This window comes from Rhynchophorus ferrugineus, unplaced genomic scaffold, assembly GCF_030347505.1.
Source record: "Rhynchophorus ferrugineus isolate W39M unplaced genomic scaffold, kcgeb_rfMv2 rfM1, whole genome shotgun sequence".
NCBI classification, from domain to species: Eukaryota; Metazoa; Arthropoda; class Insecta; order Coleoptera; family Curculionidae; genus Rhynchophorus; species Rhynchophorus ferrugineus.
In genome coordinates this window covers 13,825,165-13,852,394 of record NW_027472580.1, presented here as the reverse complement: position 1 = coordinate 13,852,394, position 27,230 = coordinate 13,825,165, and the positions used below count along the sequence as shown (strand labels likewise).

General features: G+C 32.0%; 1 protein-coding gene and 1 non-coding gene across 3 annotated transcripts in view; one reads left to right on the top strand and one right to left on the bottom strand.

Annotated features, from left to right (window-relative positions):
- LOC143195344 (uncharacterized) overlaps nucleotides 1–27,230 on the top strand; it is a 72,823-nt gene that overhangs the window by 26,731 nt on the left and 18,862 nt on the right. For both annotated transcript variants that reach the window (XM_076403621.1, XM_076402824.1), the window contains exon 3: nucleotides 11,072–11,272. In XM_076403621.1, coding sequence (XP_076259736.1) covers nucleotides 11,072–11,272 — 201 coding nt within the window. The remainder of the gene's footprint in view (nucleotides 1–11,071; nucleotides 11,273–27,230) is intronic.
- Nucleotides 4,374–4,480, bottom strand: LOC143189389 (U6 spliceosomal RNA). The gene has a single exon (XR_013003848.1). It is a non-coding gene; the product is annotated as a U6 spliceosomal RNA (small nuclear RNA).

Sequence of the window (27,230 nt, the reverse complement as noted above, 5' to 3'; positions counted from 1 at the left end):
ATGTTCAGATGAGTTGTTTAATCCTGCTTAGCAATTAACTACATATGGCTTCATCCTAGGACGTCAATAGAATACTTCATCCAGAAGCAGTGGAAGCAAGACCTGAAGATGAATATTTATCGAAACATCGTCAATATATTAAATGAGTCCCTTTCATAAAATATATAATGCAATAATTAATAGAAGCAACAGAGAGGGAGAGAAAGAACCTGTATATATAGAAACGAAATAAATTAAAGGGCATACATACATTAAAGTGTAAAAGAAATAAATTTCAAAATAATTGCAGGACGCGCCAGCATCAAGAAGTGCAGTATATAGGGCAACTGGAGTAAGAAAGGAATTAAGAGAATTCCAATAATAAACAAGAATTATAAGAGACAGATGAAATATGAGAACAAAGAAATTATGAACGTTTTGAAGAAGAAAATTAAATGAAAATAAAATATTAGTTAAGGGTAGGTGTATGAAATGAAAAACAATTGATAAATTCAATGCTTTAACGCATTTTTACATAAAATGAGAGTTTTTTATGTACTATTATCGAGATAGTCATTGTATATAGAAACCTGAAATGCCTTGAAGCGTGCTTTCATTAATGAAAGGCTGTATTGTCGACTTTCATAAAATTCTTTTAGAAGTCTAAAAGTTTAGAAATGTTAAATATTGATCGAGTGGCACAATTTTATACAGAACCGATAACTAAACATTAACACGAATATCATCTTTAATTATAGAATCTAAAGCTAAACTTTTATTTTTTATTAATGGGTGTTCTAGTCTAGAAATTTATTTATTTTTTTGAACGCTGCGTCACAAAAACCGCACAAATTTAAGAAAATAATTCAAATTTAGATAAATCGTCTTAAGGGAATATTTTCAAAAGGCCAGGCTTTTAAAATATGAAAAAAAAACAAACAAATTTTTAGACCATAATAATCCCTTAATAGTAGTAATGAAAAGTGGCTAAAGTTTTGTCGCGATCTAATCTGAGATATTATTTTGAAATAAATAGAAATAAAATAAAAGCTTTATCGCAAACAATAAGTCTCAATAAAAATCAATAATTCATTCTCATTGATTAACATTAAATTCCACGCCGAAATTAACTTTCGCCTCCGGTGAAAACCGATCGTCGGATCCTCTTTTTATTTATTTTCGCTCGTTTTGTCGATTTTTCTAATTTATGGAGGCATCCGTTTGCACAGTTGCACAAATTGCAATAAACAATACTTTACCAGACCGGCCGAGCCGTTCCAGATTATTCATTTATTCCTTTTTTCAATGCCGTATCAGGTGATTAATGAAATGGGAAAATATGAATTAGTTAATAATGACAAAAACTGACCAGAAACGGGCGAATGCAGAACGATTTTCGGTTTTCCAGTGCAGCGTTTTTAAATTAATTTCGTTAAAACAAAAATGGACATGGGACGTTTTAGCGGGACTCCGTTAAAATATCGACATAAAAAATACGTTCGACATTGATAAATTTTTACGAAAAATAGTGCAATATCTCTTTCATTGATTATTACTTGATAAAAAGACAAATAAATAAAATAGGAAACTATTTTCAATATATATATATATATATATATATATATATATATATATATATATATATATATATATATATATATATATATATATATGATTACTAATATAGTAAATTTCTTATGGTAACTTACAGTAGAAATATACGATAAAAGTAGGCTTATAATTTGTAGAAATTTATAACTGACCTCAAAAAGGATTACCATGTGAAATTATGTTGAAAATACATGCAAACATGTAATATTGGGGGGATATTAACATTTAAATTTTCAGGGTTACAATAGTAACTATTTACCACATCTGTACATATTTCATACCGTCATTAGAATGTTCATTCTATTAAAGCATTTTAATGATATTTTTCACTGTTTACTCAAATTCTTTATTTGATAAAAGTAATAGTTTATTTAGGTTGAACATATATAATATAGAATCTGTTATACATATTTAATAATTTGACTTCATTTCATTAGCCCTCTCTTGTTTATTGCAATAGAATTCTAAGTACGATAGGACATACCTAGATAGAACAATTTCAAGTAGTCTTTGGATCTATTTAAAGGACAAGTTTTTCAGTATTTGCATAAATAAAAATATTATTCAGCAAGTCCAAGTAAATTTTTATGGTTTCTTAAACATTTGACAGACTGTAATGTGTAGTTCGCCATGCCAAATTATAACTTAGTAATGATTGTTGCTTAATTAATAAGTTACAATCACTACAAAGCACCTCATAATGAACCCAACCAAACCATTTTTATATTAAATATCTAAGTTATTGGAAGATTATTTTTATATTTTAGATAACTTCTTATATATGCATATTAATACTTTTGATTATTAACAAATTTTTTGAATAGTGGTGCAATAAACGTAAATGCTGTAAATGGTACTGCAGTAAATGGTACTATAGTAAATATTTTAAAATGTCATTTAGCTGATTGTATTGCTGTTAAGTCCGGATATTTTTAAGAACGATTACTAAGCTGGCGGTAAGCTTGATGTCGAAGGCCATGGACCATGGTTCGAAGACTATGATTCCATGGAACTAGTTGGTAAAAAGGCGTCTTTAAACTGTTGTAAACTGATAATAATTTTTTGCCTCAACTAACAATCTTTATATTAATTCGAAAACTCGGCATGTCGATAAATTGAAGTTGTTTATACTGAAATAATTGATGAAGCAAACATACAGGAAGACGTTGAATTCCAAGTTATATTAAAATATTTGATAAATGATATGTTTCTTTACTCATTTATGTAACAGTCTTAATCAACAAATATAGCAGTAGCGATAAAACAAAATGAAATAATAGAAAATGCATGTAATATTTCAGGTAGAAATGAACCTATATTATGTACTAGAACGTCTGGTGAATTTTTATCATCCATAATACGTCTTGCAGAATTTCTTCGACAATAATAACAGCCAGTTCGTCCATTATAAGTGAATTAAATGGCCTTATCTGCTCACCGATCATCGTTTTGTCAGGTTCAATGACTAAAATATGACTGTATGACTAGTAGGTGGCATCTGATCTAAAGCTATTTTAAACATTTTGACTAATTCGTTTTGATGAAGAATATTTAATTATTTGTTTATTTAACCCGTCAGCCCCTTGTTCTATTTAGGGTGGATTACAATGTGTTATGAGACATTAAGTGCTATAGTAACATTAACAGCCTATATAAGTTACATAATAAAATATTTAAAATCATTAATTTTCTTGATTTATTTAATTAATCTTGCAAATGCTGAAGCAGGTCTGCTGTCTTCAGGTAGCTAATCAGCAGTTTCAGCTGCTCAGGTTGGGTCAATTGCTCCAACGTTCTTTAATATTTTTAGTTGTCTCCTCAGATAATCAAATTTCTGATAATCCAAAAGAATGTGTCTAACGCTAAGCTAAGTCTGGCATAAATCACACTGGGGTGGGCTTCGTATCTTCAACAAATATTCAGGAGTTAATTTACAGTGCCCTATCGGTAGTCGTGCGAGGATACTTGACTTATACCTACTGATTATTATTGAGATTTTCTTAATTTCCCATAATTTGTTATTGTTTGTGAGAAGGTCCCAATCCAGTTGGGTTAACTGCCTATAAAGGTGATTCTTGTTCCCCTATATTGTAGCTTGGTCTGTAGCTCTCTAATGCATGTGACCAGAGGGTGGCTTAGACCGATCTTAGGCTCTTTAGGGAACTCATTTTGTATCGATCAATCGAACAATTAACAATTTGTATCGATCCGCTAATATATCAATGATTCTTCCGAGGCAGATAGAGTCATATAGATAGCCAGCAGCTCCGCAGAGAAAACGCTAGGTAGTGATGTAAACCAAAGGTTTCTTTCAAGTAGGCTAGAAGAGTTAGCGGCACCAACAAAGTTTTCTCGTTTTGAACCATGTGTAGATGATAAGATGATTAGGATAGTATTCTTCAATTATCTGCCGGAAAAACCATTTTATTGCCAAGGGACTAGTTGTTTCCTTATGTAGAGCCTTCATAGAGAATTTTGTTTGTATCTTTGAGAACTGCCATGGTGGTATAGAAGTGATTCTACCGTTTGCATCTGGGATCGTAAGCATAATCATCATTCGATTGCATATATTCTGGAAGACTGATGAAGAGCGTATGTGCATTTTCTTTATATTGATCCAGTCTGTTTTCCATGGGAAAAAAGTAGTGAACTGGTTCAATTCTGGATGGAATTTGAGGGAACTTGCATAATTTAGTAGCAGGAGCTCACACCGTGACTCGACTGATGGAATCTCTGCCTCGCACTGTAAGTTTTCAACTGGACTAGTGCTGAATGCTTCCAATAAAAATGTGGAAAGCTTCACACTTTTACGTGTCATCCTTGCGCAGCGGCCATGCAAATCTTCTTAGTATCGTTCAAATTTTAGTATATGTGCCGTCGAAGCGAGTACTTGAAGAAGAATACTTTTTAGTTTTTGGATAACGACTTAAGTATATTTTTGGTATAAAATAGTATGCTTCACCAAAAGCAGTATCTACTTATTTCAACTCTATTCTTGGTTAATGGTCACTCGACTGTATTTAGAATACGAATTGCCTTTAGCACATATTTATATCATATTTGGCATATATGTGGCACTTTACGTTTCCGAATCGTTGCACCTTAAAATAATACGTTTATTTCTATGAAATACATGTTATATCGCGGTGAAGTATTGTATTAGTTCTGGGAAATTATCTTGATTGTTTTATACATTATATACATTATCAGTCAGTTCTCAATACTTTCGGTCAAAATATTATTAAGTTTCTGATCGCACCCATAAATATATAACAACCAACCGAAACTGTTGATTCTGTATGACAGTGAAAGTATTGGTGACAGTGACAGTCACATTTTGAATACGAAAACAAAATTGTGTTATTTACTATATTCTCTAGAGTAACATAGAAAGTGTTAACTTAATACAAATAATTTCAGAATTGTTTTGCGTGGTCTCAGCAGGAAAGCGCTGAAAACGTCATTTCGCTGAATTTCAATGGCTGGTTTATATAACCACTAGCGACCCGCCCCGGCTTCGCACGGGTGCAATGCTGATACTAAATTAAATACACTACAGAAAAGATATGAACGTTGTATATAAAAACATAGCGGCCCGCTCCGACTTTGCACGGGCATAAAATATATATGCCTATGTCACTCAATGAAAACATGATTAAAATCGATCCAGTATTTTTGGTTCATTCATTACTGCCCTTGGCCTGCACGCATTAAATTTGGAGTAAAACAATTCCTCTTCCCCTATACTTACTATGAAGATTTCCTGCTATCTTTGGAATATCTAAATTCATACAATTTTTATTACATTACATATTTTTAAACGCAAATTTTAAATTTATAATATTTCCGAAAATATTTGTTTAATTTACATGCTGTAAGGAACCATATTGATCTATATTAATTGCACACTGTATTTAAGGTACTTAATTCGATAAGGATTAATGCCGTATTGCTTAAAATAGCTTCGTAAATAAGCCATTTTCTCACGTAAAAAGTAAACAATAAAAATGGTTAATGTGGGTTATCCCTAAAAGATAAACATATACCATCGCGGACTTTTTTGTAGACCTTTTTAAGGTGTACAATACTGTAGTACATTAATTTGATCTAACTCGTAGGGTTAGGCAGCGTTTTTGCTAATTGCTAAATAAGCCTAAAAAAATAGGTTAATTTACGACATCACGTTAGAAACCTCTAAAATTAGCAATGTTGCCTTAGTATATTATGCATGTATTATACATATAAACCTTCCTCTTGAATCACTCTATCTACTGAAAAAAACCGCATCAAAATCCAATTAAATTTGAAATAATGTGGAACGGATAATTAAAACCGTTAATTGTATGATGGCGACAAAAATTAAAATGTATGATATATATTAAAATTACTACTGAGCTCTTATTATGGTAAAATCGAGAAGTTAAAGAGACAGCTTAATGATCTATTAACAATATAATAAAACGACCTCTGAAAATCATCAATCAGTCTATAAAATCAAGCTCATCTTGTTGATCTACAAATTTTATAATTTCATTTTGCATTGATGTATTTTTAACATCTTTGTTGAAAAGGTTATCGCCATTTAGAAACCTTAATCCAAAATATTATTTATAAGTATCTTAATCAGTATAGATTTGTTTCAAATAAAATAATCTTTCCAAATTAATTAAGTTTTTAATTGATGGCACTTTACAAGCAACTTTTTAACAGGTACCATAAACTATTCATGTAGTATAATCACATTTAACTTCAATGTAATTTTGCCACCGCCCAATTTGGAGACATTTTGGTTTTAAAGGGTGGCTAATATTTTCATGATTTCTTCTGTTGTATTCCTATGAATAACAATATATATGAATACAAATTCTCTATATACACTATGTACACTTACCAGGTAAAGCAATGTTGAGTCATATACACATCCTTAATATAGGTAGATTTATAATTAAAAATGCTGATCGTACTCAATGTCAGACACACAGAAATGGCGGAATGGAAATCCTAAGCAAACCATAGAAACAAACAATCGGGTTATATACATTGGCCAATCAAATGCTTTTGTAAGGAAATTAAAATGAACCATTGAAAATAGTGGTCTCAGGGCCAGCATTGGTTGGACCACGCAAAACACTTCCTCGATTTCGCCTATTTAGGTAAAACCTCTACATATACTTTATGCTATATGCCTCCCAGTTATTACATATTTTCTCATAAACCTTCGCTGAACCTTTAAAAATAATAAAAAATTAGCCAAGTCGAGTTTTAGCAAGACAAACGAACATATATGTTTATTATTCATATAAAAGTATAGTTTTAAGATGTTTAATGAGGTACTAATATTATATATTACAACAGCTTAGTTTCTAAATGACTAGAGAATTTGTAACGGTAAGAAGAACACGTGATAAACAAGTTAGAAATTTAGTTATTAGCAATGAAAAGTCGAAACTGATACAAATTGGTATCGATAAATCAACATCCGATAATAGACGGCACCGACGAATATCGTAACCCCAACCGTCTGGCCGCGCAGAAAGCCCACCGCCTATAAATCTCGCGGCCGCGGCCTTTACACCGCATAAAATACGGTGGCCGGTATGCAATCGGCCTTAATTAAAATCCAACATTGCTAAGCAAACACTACTATTTAAGTTGTTTGCTTTCGAGCTCGCCTCGATCTCTAATCTATGAGTTATACCTGAGAGTTAACAAATCCCTGATTTATCGGCGATCCGCTCGTATTTTGTCGCATTAAAAGCCGGACCGTAACGAGGCGATCGGGTCGCCGATCGTCGGACTTCCACGCCGAAAAGACATCGCCAACGGCAACGCGTCCCTTCTCGATCTAAGAGATTTATTAAATAGATCTTTGATTAGCGACGGAATAGTGTCATTTTGTTTCGATAGCGCGGCAAACACGGATCTTTTGTGAGAATTCGAATGGTGTGATTAATAATTGTTGCAAATCCGATAATGTATGACGCGAGAAGGTGATTTTACATCCGTTTTATTTATTTCTGTTCTCGATTTGAACGATAATCAATTTCTGACCAAACAAAATCTTACACAATATTCTAAATGTAGTAAATTTAGTTATGAAACGTATTAGGTTTAAAATAACAATAATTGAGTGTAAATTAAAAATAAGCTACCAGGAGTACCGGAAAGCCTTTAATGGCTTTTCTAACAGAGGAGGCTAGACTTAAGTGTGCAATGTTATGATTTGACACATAACAGGCCGATTAAAAAGTCCTCGGCCTGACACACAGATGGCGCTACTAGAATTAAATCCATATGTTTTTAGTTAGCCCTAACCCTTAAAAGGCGCGTGTAAAAATTTGACAGCTGTCGGATCATTAGTTTGTGAATTATAGCATATTGAGTGAAGCAACTTTTGTTGTTGTGAAAAAAATGGATGAAAGGGAATTTTGCGTGTTGCAAAAATATTGCTTTTTGAATTGAAAAAATACAGTTGAAGCAAAAACTTAGCTTGATGTCGACTTTCTGGATACTGCTCCAGGAAAATCAACCACCAAGGATGGGTATGCTAAGTTTAGAAGTGGTGAAATGAGCACCGAAGACGATGAACGCAGTGGACGCCCAAAAGAGGTTTTTACACCGTTTACGAAAACATTAAAAAAATCCACAAAATTATTTTGAATGACCGTAAATTGAAATTGAATGAAATAGCAGACACTCTAAAGATATCAACTGAACGTGTACAACATATCACTCACGAATATTTGGATATGAAAAAGGTTTGTGCAAAGTGGGTGCCGCGCAAACTCACTTTTGACCAAGAACAACGATGAGTTGAGGGTTAGAAGTATTTGAAGATGATCAAGCAAATAGTTGGCTCGATGCCGAATTTCCGGACACTGCCCCAGTAAAATTAACCATGAAGGATTGGTATACTAAATTTAAACGTGGCGAAATGAGCACTGAAGGCGGTGAACACAGTGGACGCCCAAAAGTGCTTGTTAGCGACGAAAACATTTAAAAAATCCACAAGTCGAATTTGAATGACCGAAATTGAATAAAATAGCAGACGCTCTAAAGATATCATCTAATGTGTACATCATATCATTCACGAATATATGGGTATGACAAAGCTCTGTGTAAAGTGGGTGCCGCGCGAGCTCACCTTTAACTAAAAACAATGAGGAGTTGATGATTCGGAGCAGTGTTTGAAGATGATCAAGCGTAATAAACCCGAGTTTTTGCATCGATATATGACAATGGATGAATCATAACTCCATTATTTCACTCCGAAGGCCCATCGACAGTCATCCTAGTGGACTGCACACGGTGAACCCGCTCCAAAGCGTAGGAAAACGCAACAGTCGGCTGGCAAGGTTATGGCGTCTGTATTTAGGGATGCGCATGGAATAATTTTCATTAACTAGATCGAAAAAGGAAGGATCATCAACAGCGACTATTACATAGCGTTATTAGACAGTTTGAAGGTCGAAATCTCCGAAAAACGGCCGCATTTGAAGAAAAGAAGTGCTGCTTCTCCAAGGCAAGGCACCGTGTCACAAGTCAGTGAAAACGATGGCAAGAATCCATGAATTGGGCTTCGAATTGCTTTCCGTCCACCGTTTTCTCCAGATCTGGAGTTCTTCGATTCGTCGTATGAAGAAGTGATCGCCGAAACTGAGGCCTATTTTGAAGCAAAGGACAAATCGTACTACAAAAACAGTATTAAAAAGTTACTTTATTATTTGGCGAAGCCGGTTGATCTTCTCCAAGGGCTAATCGCTTTCGATCGCAAGTCTCTGTGTTTGCGAGATTAGAGTGGCGTCTTATATTACGAGCAATTAAAATCTGATGAAACAGGTAATATTGATCCTTACCGACAAGAAATGATCAATTTGAACCATGCTTTGATCGAGAAATATCAATAATGGAATCAAAGATACGGTAAAGTGATTTTACCGCACGATAACGTGCTGTCTCATAAAGCTAAACCGGTTTAAGGAACATTGTAAGCACTTGGATGGATCATATTATTGCACCTGTCGTACTCTCCAGACCTTGCCCGATTATCAGTCTGGTCTTCAAGTCCATAATATCTCGCAGTACCTTATTTTGAAATCTTTGTATAATATTTCTCTTGCTTTGGCGGGTATAACTTCAGTGTTGAAGACCACAAGTTTCATAATACCACGCTGGTTTCAAGACTTGTTGTTAAAGTAAAAGCGTATTATATTCTGACAAGGCTGAATATTTATACTGTAACCAGTGCATTTTTGTATGTTAGCTTGAATTTGTAACATATTTTCCTTAAAATGTCTCTTCCACCTGAGTTTAACATGAAGAGTCATGTCAATATATTTGGCTGTATTTCGGTACGGGCTTACTTGTTGATGGACTACTTATATAGCTTATGCTTGAATCCATTGTTGGTAAAATAAATATGCGCTGACATATTTTGATTCATATCGATATGCGATTTTGTTGTCCAGCATTATAACTATTTCTATTGTAATTTCTAATTGCTAGGTGTTCAGTGTCATCTGCATATGTAATATCAAGACTTGTTCAGCAGATAAAGTACGGGATCCAATACACTTTTCTATGACTTATCTGCTTATATTTTTCGGAAGTTAGAGTAGATATCTTCTTTATTTGAGGTATCGGCCGATTTTGTGATGTTTTGAATATTAGTGAGGGAGAAAGAAACATGAAACTTTAAACTTTTATGCCAACCTTTATCGAAAGCGTTAGCAACATCTAAAAATATTGGTTACTCCGTGATAATAAATCGATTTTCCAGAGGTTGTATATTTTAAAGTTGATACTGTGTTTTGAGTAATATTATTAACTATAAGTTGTGGTGTTTTGTTATTGTTGCCTTCCTGGTATTTTAATTAACCGTTTCTGCATTTCACATGAAAGACCAAGTAATTTGGTTTTCCTTGGTTAGTTATATTTATATTTTTCTCTTGTACATTTAGTGTGCATTTTATAGGTTCAAATTTTTTGGTTTAGTCTTATAACTATTTGTGTATCAATGTTTTTTAATTCTTTAGCGATAACACGGATTCCAGTCATTTTAGGATAAAGAAAAAAGTTTGGCGACTTGTTGGAATTAATTTGGAATCACAGATAATACTACCGAACAAATTCTGCTTTATAGGTTGTTATTCTCAATTAAATCTGATATAAAATACACATGTTTTAATTCTGAATCTAACATGTTGGTGTTGTTTTCAGTTTATTTAAACAAATTGCAGAACAAACTTACGTTAACACGGTTAATATATAAAACTCTATCAGCAATATTTTTTGCAGTGCATTTTTTTGTCATTTTCATATTTGTTTCTATTACTTGTACTCTAATTATATAATAATTTATATGGGATTGAGCTTATAATGACAAATTAATTTCATTGGTTTATTATATTTTTCAAAATTTAGTTTGCGATAACATGATGTAAAATCTTTTATTTTACTAATGAGATATTATTTATTACAGGAAAAAGTTTTACCCTTACCATCATCGTATCAACGAGCCCACCTCAAGTAGCAACATATAACAAAGCCATAAAAGTCACAGTAGACGGACCAAGAGAGCCACGCTCCAAGACACGTCAGGCTGGATTTCATCATTTCCCATTCGGACCAAGGCCATTCCATCCCGACCCATTAACGGGTAGCTTACCTTTCAAATTATCAGGTAAGGACATTCGGTCATCATCAGCATCACTAAAAACAATTAAATGAAGATTTAAAGTTTTGTTATTTTATGTTATATATGTTTTTTCGAATTATTATTTTAGATTATAAACCTTCTGGTAAAGCACAATATGAATATTGAACATAAATTGACGTCATAAATACTCTTACTACAATTATAGGCATGTATACATGCATATGGAAATTTTCTGGTAAATATTATCGATTCTGATATTGCTGTATATCTTTTTGTATTATCTGCTCTATTATTCCGTTGTTTTTAAATAAATATGTAGCATATTCCAATTTAAAATCGGAATTCTCGAACAAATTTAAACTTGACTAAAAAGTAATGTAATTTATTATTTGCATTAGTTAGATATTTTTAGACTATATTAAGTTAAAAATACAACTTTAAATGTATAAAATTATGATACATAAAACGTACAAAGGAGGTATTACTCAATATTATTGTTGATATATTTTAATTGTTAAAGCATAACAGTATCAAAAACATGATATATTTATATAATAACTCATACTTCTCATGATGCTAAAAGTATCGCTAAAAACTGTAATTCGTTTGCGGAAATTAATTAAGACTTCGTCGAGTAGGCTATTAGAAGCAAAAAAGCGTATATGAGAAATTTGTTGGGTTAAGATTATCCCGAAGGGACCCAAAATATTTCTATTAATTTTTATATTTATAACTTTAATCTGTATAAGTCATATAAGTGATTCAGAAAAAAGAAAAGAAAATGCAAATCATATAAAATGAAATTATGATCAAACTATAGAAGTCGTTTTATTTCAAACTTTGCTATAGTGATAAATAGTACATCAATTTTAATAATTCAGTATGAATAAAGTGTTAACAATTAACATCAAAATCAACATCGACAATACTGCAAGGGTTATTCTTGATGGAGCTATTGCAGCAATAATTACAATATATTAAACTAACTAATTATATTAAACTGAATATTGAGCTAGAAAGCAATTAATAAACTTAAATATTAAATCAATTAAAGGTACATTGGAAGTACTTCCTCGAGATATTCTACTTTATTTGTCGAGTTTTTTGTTGTATAGGTAGATGAATTATAGATACCAATTAGGATACAGTAAATAAATTTTTTCATTATATGTTTTTTATATATTAATATATTATTACTGGTTAACTTGTAGTTGTCGACTAACTTACAATTTGTTACAACAGTGACTAAAAAATATATAGTTATATAGGAAGGCCCAGTGGCCTTTACTTAATTTCTAATAAAATAATATAAAAGTTAATAGCAATTTTCAGAGGTTTTACGATTTAGAGTACTTCAGTACACAACTACATAAGACCACACGGCTTGGTTCTCCCCAGCCTTCCTTCTAGTTCAGTGTTATCCAAAAGTTTCGCTATCTTTCTTTCCCCATGTATTGTTGCTAACCTGTTTTTCTGTATCATTTGGAATTCGAAGGTCTTCGTGTCCGTTCTTCTCAGGAATTTTGAAATACTTGAATTATGTTGATATTACTTTTGGTAAAATGTAATCATGAAGGAATTTTATAGGTCCATATAGTTACTATTATATAGCAACTTATTATATATGGATAATTTAGATTATCTTCCAAATAAACAATATATTTTTTTAAAATTTCAGTTATTTTCCTTTCTTTTGGGTATGCTCATTCCAACGAATTTTTTCATTCCTCGAAGATTCATCTCAAGGTACTTATTTCCATTCAAGATACTCTCATTGGGACCAAGGCCATTCTTCAAGGACATTCAGTCATAGGACTACCGACATAGGACTTAAGGACATTACTTGTTTTGCTAACAAATAATCAGCATCATTGAAAATAATTAAATGACGTTGATGTTTTGTTTTATGTGAATTTAATATGTACATATATTAGGTAAAGAACAGAAAACAAAACACTTAAGAGCCAACTTCTTTTTCTTTATCTCTAAACATTCTGGCTGAGATGTAGAAATTCAGTGAATTACTTTGGTAATATCTTAAGAATACATGTGTCTGTTTTATCGAGGGCTTGCAGTCTTTCAACGTCTGCGATTATATGTTCCCGGTCAATTTTGAATGTTTGTTCATCAAACCACTGAAGTGAAAATAATATGCAGGTATTATATTTATCTCTGATTGGTTTGAACCTTTTAACCGGAGGTTTTTAAGTAGTTTGGATATTACTGGTAGCAGTTAAATTAGTCAATAAGATCTTACTTCATTTAGTGATTTTCTACGCTTCGGAATCATAAACTTCAATAATTTTAACAAACAAAACAAGCACCTGTTAATAAAGTTGGTTAGTTTTATAATTGCCTTTTTATGGTTGCTTTTATTTGTAGATGTTTCAGCAATTGTTCGGTTATTAGTTCGGTTCAGTTGTCTGTTTCATGATGCTATAGCCTGGTGCTTTTGAATTTTTTTGATTATGAACAATATTTATTTCAGTAAGATACATACCAGTGTATCTAACACTAAGAAAATTTTAAAATTATATATTACCTTTAATCCATAACCGATTATTATTAAATCAATATTATAATTAAATTAATAAATTTTAATGTACTTGTTGCGATGAAAATTTATTATGAATGGTTGGGACAGCCTTGTAAAATGTAAGTTACCCTAATTGTAGAATTCTTTCGCTTCTATTGTTAGACCTTTTAACTGAATTTTTTAATATATATGACATGGAAAAGAATTATGACCTGATAAAAACATAACGTTCGCAGTATATTAAACGTCTAGTGAATATAGACAGGCAAAAGAATACCAAGTAAACAGAACAGACGTGTTCAACAAGGATGATTCCCATCAGCTCGTTGTCGAGTGTTTCGGATAACGAGGATTCAGGTACCGAGGCTAGATGAAATGTGTCGGATGTCAGACCTGGTAGAGGACTCTTTATGGCGCCTAACCATAAATATCAAGAAGACCCGAAATCGTGAAACTTTTGCGAATTCTTTAAGAGCCCGAAAGCCGCACGGTTTATCAGCATGAGAAGTTCCTAGCTGGAAGAATCCCACCCAGATATTCTCAGCGAATCGGGCTACAGAAAAGGGTTTCTTGGACCAGCCTTGTCCACCACCACCAAGAACCCGAGGGGGCTTCAACGATAAAACACTGTGCATCCACAACGAGAAGACAGTCTGACAGTAATTTGTACAAACACCGAAGAAAAGAGTGTCGAAGAAAGTTTATTTTTACATAGCCCGACGAAAAGTACTGTTGAAACATGTAATATACATTCGTTGGTAAACACTGTTCGAATTCTTCGTTTTATTTAACAAAGGACTGTTGCGACAGGTAAGCTGAGATAAAAAAGTTCAAGATAAAATAGATCAGCGTAGTAGATCACTAGCCATGGTGATTCATGGTCAGAGTCTTTCGTGTTGGTTTTTAAGGTGATCACTGGTTAGTGGGTATGATTAGTGTCCAGGTTAATGATGCATAGCTTATTATAAATAGGTTAAATATCTAGGAAAACCATAAGACTCTATAAAATATTTAGAAAAAAAATTGAACCAACATTAATATTAATATTCTAAGCAAACTAGAACAGAAAAATTACTGCCCTGTCAGTAATTGAACCCGCGACCACCGCGTGTGGTCTTAACGTTCTAACCATTACACCACAGAAACAGTTAGCAACAAAGTTGCTTAAAAAGGAAACACAACGGCTTTTACACCGAACTACTTCTGATTTTTCGTCACATCAGTTTAGCAATAACATTATACCCAAATATCTGATTATTTTAGATAAAATATATGTGACAATATTGTACGTGTATTTGAAATGTGACGGTTTCCTTTCGATTTCTCTTCAACAGATCCTGGCTTGGTTCTAATGGAACCTCCCTGAAAGTTCAATCTTTCCAATAAAAGAAGAATTTTCGGCGAACATACATTAAAAAATATATACAAGCGAACATACATCCTTTTTTGAAATGGGTTAAAATATAAATCATAAATATTAGGTATATATTTGATAAATTTCGGTATTCAATAATAATCAGGCATTAAAAAGTGGACAATAAATTAACAATTAAAAGAATTACTCATGCAAATCGAGATAAAAAAATCAGACCTAGCTGTGAGGGCTTATTACGAGCTTGTCTATTTTTAACGGTTTGTTTATTTCGCCTTTTGTGCAAAAAGTTATTAAATTATGTCCGACTTTAACTGGGTTCAGCACGCGGACGCAAATTCGTTTAACAATTTTCACAAAAATTCCAACCTAATTTACCAATTTTATAAAACGGTCTCTTTTTTACCCGTCGGCAAAATTTTAAATCACAAAATATCCCAAGCGCCCATTTCCCTATAAAATCAATTTCGTATTAGTAACACATGTAGGTATACATAATATATTGAATGTTATTTTCTGGAACACTTTTTAACAATTTTTTATATAAAAAGATTTTAATTTAATTTATTACTATTATAATAACTAGTGATTGCGCTGTAATTAATCATGTTTCTTGAGACTAATTTTAAGGTAATATGTTACCAAAACTTGTTTTCACAGTATTTTCAAAATGAGATCAGGTACATAACATTAATTAAAACAATAAATATATCACTCTCTAACATTTTCAAAATTGCTTCCAATAATCAACAAAGTATTAATAAGTGTAAATTACTACGCCATTGCACATTATAACAAATTTTCATAAGTAATATTATTATATGATTTTTCTATGAAGTATAGAATAATAAATGAAGTAATACCAGTTTTTATGTTGGAACATAATATATGAATAAAACAGTTTTGGAATAGTTAGTTTCATTTTAACTCCTGCATATTTTCATTACTTCATTTATGTACTCATTTAGTATTTATCTTTTATACATATTTCTCATACATCACTCATACAAAAACAATAAATACTGAATTATTAGGCTGATTGAAAGAATAATTTCTTTACCAAAATTTTTAAATAATATAGCATTGTTCTTTGCTTATTTATTTCGTTTTTCGATCCAACCGTTGCAGAAATCTTTGTATCTTTAGTTTCCCTCTATGGCTTTCATTTCAACTCACCAAGAAATAAGAAATTACAATTATATGCAAGTTTTCTCTATTATGTTCTATTCCACAAATTAACCTATTTATTACCTGCAATATTCCGTTAGTGTTTTGTTAAGAAATGCGTTTACTAATGAAACCTGAAATTAAACAGAAGACAATACTACTAAAATTTACATAAAAATCTTAACAATCTTTAGAATTTCCTCTAGCACAATTATATACAATGTCTCTAGAACCATATCAATTAATAACAGTCCTTAAGTAAGAATATTTTTTCTTTTTTCTTTTTCTTTACCTAACATCAAATTTTATCAAAAGTTGATTTTGAAAATCGAAATATCTTGTATGCAAAAAAGAAACAGACGGTTCTTATTATTCTAGAATTTGGTTCAGCTATGTTAGGATAAATTTTTTACCTATATTGAGTCTTTTATCACAGTATATCACAGTACCTTCCTATAAAGCTGACATAGTAATTTGTTTGAACATAAAAAACAGAAAGAATGCCACTAAAAACAGTAGACAATTATAATAAGTAGTTGCTTCAAAATAAAATCATTTAAAATTAAATACCGTACCTAATATAACTGAGATAATTTCCATTATAATAAAAAAATACAAAATCAATATAATCTATATGAAGTTGAATAAAAGAATAATCCCGAACCGTAGTTTGGCTTCCTAAAATAACAGTGGTAATATTGACGTGTACACCTTGGTATATAATTAAAACGTAATTGATGAGCATATAAATTTTCCATGTTAGGGAGGATCTTTATCTCGAACGTTCTTGCAGAGACTTGAAGTAATTGCTAATTAAGGCTCTTCATTAATAGAATAAGTATCTCAGCGATAGACAAGTGGATGTAGTAGTTAGCAGCTTTATTACAGCTGCTGTTATACTCTACTCTATTTCCAAATATTATTAGTATTTTAAACTGTATTTAAAGAATACTGTTAATTCATTTGAAGGTTGTTTTAATATTAACTCGAGCCTTTGTTATTGGACAGTTTTGTGTATAGATTTTATTTTTTTTAAAAGTTATTTTCCATTGTTGCTCATTAGTAATTTATGTAATTTTGATAAATATTTCTATTCAACGTTGAGAAAAAGTAAACTTGTCTATTGTTTAACTTTGTTTATTGATTTTTCTATTTCCCAGAAACAAACAATTATTATAAAAACTAGGAGTATTTTCTGGTATAAGATATTACTAAGGATTTTATTTTAAATTTTGTATATAATTTTGGTATAGAACAGAAAATTTCGAGCTTCTGAATCGAAGTGTTAAAAGAAGCTGTATTTAACTGTTTAAAAAAAGATCTTACTCGCTTGATATTTTGCAGATTCGTGTTCCATTAATATAAACAAAATGACTTTTGTAGATGGCAATTTGGGACTTATATCTACATTTTCGTTTTTTTACTTCCTGTATAAAGGACTTAGTATTTAAATTACAAGTTAGAACTGCATCTGCTAACAATGGTCTTTCTCATTTGGCTTTAGAGCCAGCTCGTTTAAAATACAAACTATGAACCTAATTGTTCTTATTTGACTCTTTAAGCTTTTTAACATATAAAAGATACCTTGAAAAATTATGCATTCTATCGAATGCATTCGAATCGCCATATCCTAAAACAGAGTATGGCATATAAACCAAATATATTCAACATAATAAAAAAATACTAGAAATTCTAAGCAATGCTAGAGAAAATATTGAAATGTTCTTGGAAATAACACGGAAAATGACTAATTAATAACATGTTTTCAAAAACCCAATATATATTCAATCGGATAAATAAAATGTTTTTCCTTCAGCATTATTTTAGACAATTCACTATGTCAAATTTCTCGTTTACATTGGTTTTATATATCTTTCCACCTAGAGGCAGAAAAATAAGTCAAACTTTGTTTCGGTAGTGCACTTTTGATCTCGTTTTATATATATTATATATTTTGTGTAAATAAGTTGCCTGAAATAATATTATCGACTATACGAGTAATGTTAAGTCTGGGGATTATGTCATCGAGCTTCATATACAGTTGACATACCAAATAATATGAACACCATGTATTTTATAATATATTCAAAGTAGAAATGAACCTACGTCATCATGTCAATTTGTAAATTCAAGTCGTCGCAATGTTGCCTCATCAACTTTGACTGTTAGTTTATTTTGGCTTTTATATATAACAATATATTAATGTAAATAAAATAATGAAACGAACATTTTATAAAATATACATTATTTTAATATTATAGTACATCTAATGCATATATTATCTAAAAATTTAAACTACAATTAATTTTACAGCCGCAATAGTTTGTAGGCTAGGATTGTTTTGTTATATCTACGTTAAACTCTTTTCAAACCACCTATGGTATTCCCTAGATGCTTAATCTGCTTAATTAATAATTCTATACCCACGTGATGTATCTTACTTTCATTAGAACGCATTTACCTTTTTATTGTTTCCTATCGTTTCTAGTCATTCTAATATCATTATGTTTCTTTTATTACTACCTTTGTCATTTTTCTTGGTGAAACTATATTTAATCACTGCGTACTTTCTCCCTGATGTACTTGTTATATCTGCAAGATAGTTAGTGTTAATTCCATCTTCAAACATTTTAACAAAATGCTCATGTACATTCTAAATAATTACACATATATAAATTCATATAAATCGTTCACACCCTATAATATGTTAATCTATAGTTGTTTCCACTCTCGTCACCCTTTCTTGGTAACTGTTAATATTAAATGGGTACAGCTGCATTTTTAATTTCCAATCTAAATTTAATTAACAATTAAGTTAAACGAAGGTTGTTATTATAAACCATCCTAGTATCCATATATCTAAACAGTTCTTTCTTGACCTGCATGCCTATTCTATTAGTTCTTTATCACATCCCATAATAATTAGATGTGATTCTCTACGCAGTGATAGGGAAGAAGACGTTAGACTCTGTGGCCATATTCTTCAATCATCTGATTTAAAGTGTATTTTTTTCAGGTCTATATCTACATAAATAAATAATACAAAACACGACATAAATATATAAATATTTTATTTATATCTACCAAATAATCATTTGGAATATTTCATTCATTTAAACATAAAATATTTACAATAAACACTCCAGTAACTTTAAATATTTAATAGTACCAATTCTTACATCACTATTAGCTCGTTCGAAGTTATTAACTAGAGACTTGATCTGTTTCTATGTTACTATTAATTGGCTTCGGTATTTTCAATCAGAGTAACAATTGCCAGCTATTTGAATGAATTTGTATTATGATTTGAATTTTTAAAAATAAGCAACGCGCCAAAACAACGTTTGCTGATATATAAAATCTAAAATTTAATCACTAATATTTTGAAGAATTTTGTAGACCTTCGACAACTGGACTACTTTTGCAGGCTGATTCGATTACATATTTCGAAGCATCATTGTGTCTTTTTTAACTAGAACAAAATGTCAAGGAATATATGGTCAGGTACAAAAACGAATTTACAAGCTGCAATAGGCAATACATTATACATCTTGATGATGTGAGTTCACTATTATTTTGAATAGACTATAACATATAGAACATCTTCACATTTCTTATGGTGTAAATAATGCGGCGTGTTTTTATTCTCCAGATTACATGCCAATCGTATGGATTATACTTTAGTGTATTATATGCTTAGTCTCTGCGATAGTTAAAAGAAAAGAAACTATCGGTGAAATGAGTGATCCCTTAGATATTGTTTTGTTTTATTGTTTATATTGTTTCTTAAACATTGTTGACGAGCGACAATATCCTCGATAATGACTGTATCATCGGCGAATAGTATTAGTACGTAGAATATAGATTCACTATTCAGTTGAGTAATACTGTTTCATAATAGCATGTTAATAATATGATTAATAATAGCATAATAGCTGTTAATAATAGCATGGTGCGCCCTAATATTATTGGAACAGCCGCAATTGCGAAGCCGAAGCTAAGCTGCGAAAGAATCAAAATGCAACCCGGTCGCTTGTTGATCAAAGAATGAAATGGATGAATGTAGTATGGTCAGATGAACTGTCGTTTACATTTTTTTCTACAAGCTGCCAGGTATACGTGTGGAGAAACCCAGAATCATACTATGGTCTGATCTGCCTGCTTCATACGTTTAATTATGGCATAGGTTCCCTTTTGATTTGGAAATATCGTGATACCTAGTAGGTCCTCTTGTTCAGATCACCGGTCGCTTTGCTGCAAATTAATATCTCGACATCTTTAATAACGAAGTTCTTACTATGAGTAATACATTGCTGTCGAACATTGTCAACAGAAAATCATGAAATCTGTTTCCTGGCCAACACAATCGTTAGACCTTAGTATAATTGAACCCCTACCACTATTGGAAGTTTTGGAGCAGAAAGTTAGGAATAGATTTCTATCTCCAACGTCACTGAAGTAATTGACAGTTGTTTTAGTACAATAATCGAATAGCATTCCATTAGAAATCATTCAGATGTTACGAATTTAATCGACAAATAATTGCAGCTGTTTTAAAAGCAAAAGTTGTTTCAACGCCTTATTAATAAATAAATATTGTGTATATGTCAGTTGTTCATATTATGTTGTCTGTCCTTTGAAACTAACTTATATAAACTAGAGTATGTTAAGAGATATTTACCATAGAAAATATGTTTAACCGTCTCCTAAATAAAACATATTCCGAGCGGTATCGTTGATCGAAGTCTTGTTGATACTCTACATTGTATCGGAGGTAGTTTTTACCGTGGCAAACGAAATCTGATGAACAATCCGCTTAGGTTGAGATTAAATAGAATAATGCACCATGGACCTCCCGTCGACGCCCGCCCGCCTCCGCTCTCACACTTCACCTGAACCCCCTCCATCCACCCCGCCACGAGCCACCATTGCGAACGCCCTCCGCCAAAACCCCATCCCAAATAAAACGCAAAAACGGAAAATATTCACCAGCCAACTTGGCTAAATAAACCGACTTTATTTCCCTGTGCACTTTTCAATTATGTTTGAACGCCAAAAATAAAACATTCTACGCTTGAAAATAAAACGTTATTTAATTCTAGTCGGGTATTACTGGCCGTGCATGTTAAAGTAAAAACATTTTTTCCGATAATCCGTCTCTGTTGTTTTTTTTCCTAGTCGACGGTCTTTGTTTAACGGGGTCGTTGTTTCCGTCGGTCGCTTTTTGGTTCCGGGCGTTGTGATAGCGCGCCTCGGTGAAATACGATAGTACCGATGGACGTTTGGGCTTTGCGGACTCGCTGCCACTAAGGTTTAATTAAAAAATATTTCCATCTGTTAATTTGACGACACGGCAATGAATGGACACTTAGGTCGGCTCTTAACGTACGATTGGAATTAGTTTAGAAATGTTCAGCGTGTCGTTGTAAATCGAAGCGGTATGTTTCATATGTTCTATATTGCGTGGTCCTGAGGTCTCTTAAGAGGTTATTCTGGTCTAGATGTTCAAAAAGCTTTTTATATTAAACTAGCGACCCGCCCCGGCTTCGCACGGGTGCAATGCTGATACTAAATTAAATACACTACAGAAAAAATATGAACGTTGTATATAAAAACATAGCGGCCCGCTCCGACTTAAAATATATATGCCTATGTCACTCAATGAAAACATGATTAAAATCGATCCAGTATTTTTGGTTCATTCATTACTGCCCTTGGCCTGCACGCATTAAATTTGGAGTAAAACAATTCCTCTTCCCCTATACTTACTATGAAGATTTCCTGCTATCTTTGGAATATCTAAATTCATACAATTTTTATTACATTACACATTTTTAAACGCAAATTTTAAATTTGTAATATCTCCGAAAATATTTGTTTAATTTACACGCTGTAAGGAACCATATTGATCTATATTAATTGCACACTGTATTTAAGATACTTAATTCGATAAGGATTAATGCCGTATTGCTTAAAATAGCTTCGTAAATAAGCCATTTTCTCACGTAAAAAGTAAACAATAAAAATGGTTAATGTGGGTTATCCCTAAAAGATAAACATATACCATCGCGGACTTTTTTGTAGACCTTTTTATGGTGTACAATACTGTAGTACATTAATTTGATCTAACTCGTAGGGTTAGGCAGCGTTTTTGCTAATTGCTAAATAAGCCTAAAAAAATAGGTTAATTTACGACATCACGTTAGAAACCTCTAAAATTAGCAATGTTGCCTTAGTATATTATGCATGTATTATACATATAAACCTTCCTCTTGAATCACTCTATCTATTGAAAAAAACCGCATCAAAATCCGTTGCGTAGTTTTAAAGATTTAAGCGCACATAGGGATATAGGGACAGAAAAGGCGACTTTGTTTTATACTATGTAGTGAAATAGATTATATAGTCCGTTTAAAATCATAATGTTGACGCATCAATTTTGACGCATTGATTTTGCATTAACATATAACAAAATTCTAATATGAATAAGATATTGTAATAAAATATAATTTATTTTCACATTATACTACATCTAATTGTAAAGCCACTATAGTTTGTAGGTAGAGCTCTAGGCGCGTCTTTTACTGTGGTGGTATCTTCTGGAGGCTTAGTCCACTTAATTAAAAATTTTACCTCTATATCTCATCCATCTATATTTTCTGTTAATTGTCACTGAATGTTTTATTACCTTCTTCTTTTACTACGTCTGTATATATTTATTGATAAAATTGTATTTAATCACTGAATTCTTTATAATAATTCTGCCATACCTACAAAACACTTTCTACATTCTATTCACATCTATGCATACGAATATATCACACTTTATAACACGATTTTCCACAATTGTATTATCTGTATTATTATTACAGTATATCCTGTATTAATTATATACAATTATTACCACTCTCATCACCCTGTCTTGGAATTTGTCAACATTGCATCATAATCATATATCCCGGAAGTATTTATTTCAATTACTGCCAATTTCTAAATAACTGTTATGGTAAATAACTGAGCTACTATTTTGCAATCCATCTAATACTTGTTCTAAGTTCCACCATTTGTCAATTTCTTCTGCTGTGAGTCTGATGTAATTCAATCAAATCGAAGTTGTTATTGCAGACAATGCTTTTTTCAACATATCCAAATAGTTCTTGCTAATTCGACCTCTATGTCTATTGTAATATTTCTTTGTCACACCCCATATGAACTTAACTTTGATAGTTTAAGATCATATTTTTTCAGCCGTCTAATTTTTCAGTATTATTTCTAAAAGCGTAAATTACAAAACACGCAACTAAATATGTTTATATGCCGAGCAAAAATTTCATATAGTTTACTTCTCAGCATAGTCTATTGAAAACATAATTTATGTTTTGTATACCATTTCATTTCAATATAGCCTTTGTCCATGTACTGGTTCGGATTTTCTCCACCAGTGAGCTGTAAGGTGCGTACACAACAATTGCTGATAGTTCCTTCAGGTATTTTGACTACTGATTTTTAGACCAGAATTAAACAAGTTATGATTCATTTCGGCGTGGTAGTGGCCCTTCCTATTTCCTATGTCTCTTAACATTGTAGGAGGGGATGGCTTACATCACTTAAAGAGCTGCATTAAGATTTCTATGAATACTAGATGGACTAGCAGTTTCCTTTGAATTTTTTTTAGAAATTATGTAATGTGTAACATTTGCTTTAAGTTGAAACGCTATATCATAAATTTATATTAATCTAGCATATTTAACTTAGGTGTTATTTGTTCTTTTGCCTGCATATATATAAATTCAAAAGTTTTGGAATGATTGATATATGAAATGTCATTCCACAGATGAATTTTTCCAACAAATTTTCGTATCATATCGGCGTTTATTGTTATGAATCATTGTGTGAGTGTAAAGCTAAGTCATCAGGATAAGTCGTGACCACCAATTTATTCTTCATAGATCGAAATTGCTTACTATATTTCCAAAAAATATTGATCAGTGTTATTACACTAGTTGTGAGGTTAAAATAATAAGAGTATAAAATTCAATAAGAAACGTTCAGTTTCAGTACCGATAGTATTCAGACTGCATAAGATCATGTGGTTTTATGACAGTTTTTAATTTAGTCATTCAGTAGGCTTATTTCCAAAAAAAATTGTTTGGAGTAATTTTATCGCGTTTGTGAAAAGGAGAATTTGTGACGTAATACTTTTTTCAACTGATGAAATCATATTAGGATAATAAAGTATTATAATATCATTATTTACTGTGTTTTATCCCTCAATACATTTTTATGCGTTAACAAATTACAACAGAAACCTATCAAGAAAGAAAAATAAAATATAGAAAGAAAGAAAATGTAAAATATACCAACGAATTTAATTCGTAATTGGGTTGTTGGATTCGAAATAAGAGTCGGTTGAATGTATATGGGTATCAAATCTCATCTATCTGAGAGTTTATGGGAGACGTTTTAATAAGCTTTATTTCAGTTTCTGAACTATTTTACTAATCGAGAATAAACGTTTTATGACTTAAGCCATGCGAGTTGTAAAAGTAAATTGAATTCCGTAGGTGGGTGGTTTAATTGGAGAGATCTTTTAACAACCCCCCAAGATTAGTATAAGATGTGACGTCAACGTCTTGTACTTTTTATTGGTATAAGTACATTAACAAAATACGTATTTTCAAGACAATTTTGGGTCTTGCCTAATTTTTTTTTGGTTTTGCTAAATTGATTTCGTCTTTTAAATATTCTATTAATTATTGGTATTGTATTCTTGCCTTTTTTCCGATTAAATTTGATTATAAATTTCATATAGATGTATATAAAAATAGATGTATGATGAATATGAAAGTTATAGTTATTTATATTTTCAATGATTTATATGGTTAAATTTTGTCATATTATTATGTTACAATCTCATTTTGATGCTTATATTGTAAATATAAATACATTTATTCTGTCAATGGGTGGCTCTGACGTGTCTGTTGCAAATGGAGGCTATTTTATATAAATAACCATTTTATTATATTAATTTGTAAAAGAAGCATTCAGTGATTTTCAGGAAGGGCATTTTTTCAGTATTTTCTTTACTTGTAACTTCAAAACTTCGAAGCAGCTTCAATAGATTTTTTAAAGAATGTAAAGCTTTTTGATTATTATTTGAGGTATATGTAGTTGCAAAAGTAGCTGATGTTATTTTGTAGGGATGTTCATTTTGTCCGTAAGAATGTGTGGCTGACGAAGGGATTGTTTATCGGAACACTCACTACTATATTTGTGGAAGAAATTCGCAAGGGAACAGAAAACCTCGGCTGAATAAATACGTATATTTCGATTTTAAATACCACATGGGTTCGACGGGAGTATGGACAGGATATTAGGTTAGGTTAAGGAAGTACGGAAGTGCTATGAAAGTGGTACTATTACAAGGGATAGAGAAAAAGAGAGAAAGACGTCGTCGTGGTGGTCTTTCATAGCTGAGAACCGCATGATACCAATCCACCAGGCGTTGCCAAACTTTGAACTTAATATAGATTTAATAGTGGAGGCCAAAATTGTTGTAGCGCTCGCTACATCTCTCTCCTCCTAGTGGAGCTACTGTGGAATATACCTCCATATGGTGCTAGTTCCTGAGCACACCCTCAATTCAATCGTCCAGGGACTGCTTATGAGATTGGTATCTAACCTTAGGAATTTTTCGGGATCAGCTGCCATCGAAGAAGTAGCAGGACATAGTTCGTCTTGAGGCGTTACGATTTGTTTTAGGGTACCTATAAGTGTGGTACCTTATGTGTCCCGTTTTGTGCTGCAAGGGTGTTCATGCGTTGATGGCATGCATGATGAGCTATTGTGGTCTTCGTCCATCGCGCTCGTCTCGTGAGGTAACGTCGAGCATGTGATAGTGATGAGTTTCTCGTGCTTATCCCTCTATAAACGTATCGGGCACGTGGATCCTGTTGGTCATTTTGATCCGTAAGGCACTTCGATCACGTCGGGGTCACCATTTGTAGGAATGCTCGTCTTCTCGGTCGGATTGTGTGGCTGTCGACATGATTGTTCATCGGAACACTCACTATTATTTTTGGGGAAGGAATTCGTACGGGAATACGAAACACTGGTTGAATAAAAACATGTCTATTTCGATGTTAATTACTACATAAGTTCGACGGGAGGTTGGACAGGACATTAGGTTAGGTTAACGAAGTACGGAAACGCTATGGAAGTGGTACTATTACAAGAGGTAGAGAAAAACAGAGAGATACGTCGTCGTGGTGGTCTTTTATAGCCGGGAAACGCATGGCACCAATCCGCCGTTGCCAACCTTTGAATATAATATAGATGTAATAGCCTGAATGGTTTTAGTGGTCGCTAAAATTTAGCAATTTTTATTAGTAGATTAATAGCACTAGAAGTTATATATGGTGAAAATCCGAAGTATCAATGTACGAATTATTAAACTACCTAACCTAATAATTTGAGTGTATTGACATTTCTCTAAATAAAAAATAGATTAATTATTAAGTTATTTGGTGTGAAGACGTTAGACATGAAACTCTAAAAGGACATATGGTTATTCTACTCTGTCATATATAAATTGTCGGTATTAGTTTCAATGATTTTATTCAACGGTTATTTTGATGTCAAAGATAAAGTACGATCTGGTGAATCAAACAATTTAGAAGATAATGAAATGGTGAATTATTGGACGAAAACCCAATTCAAACTGTCGAAGAATTTTTATACACTTTAGTAAATAATGAATAAGCTTTTTACGGATATTTAGATGTGATTAAAAACGTTCAATATGAAGGAAAATGCGTACCTACGAATTTGCTGACAATAAAATTTTGAACCGTATGAACATTGTGGTTTCTTTGCTTTTCAGGCAAGAAAATCTGTTTTTTTTTTGT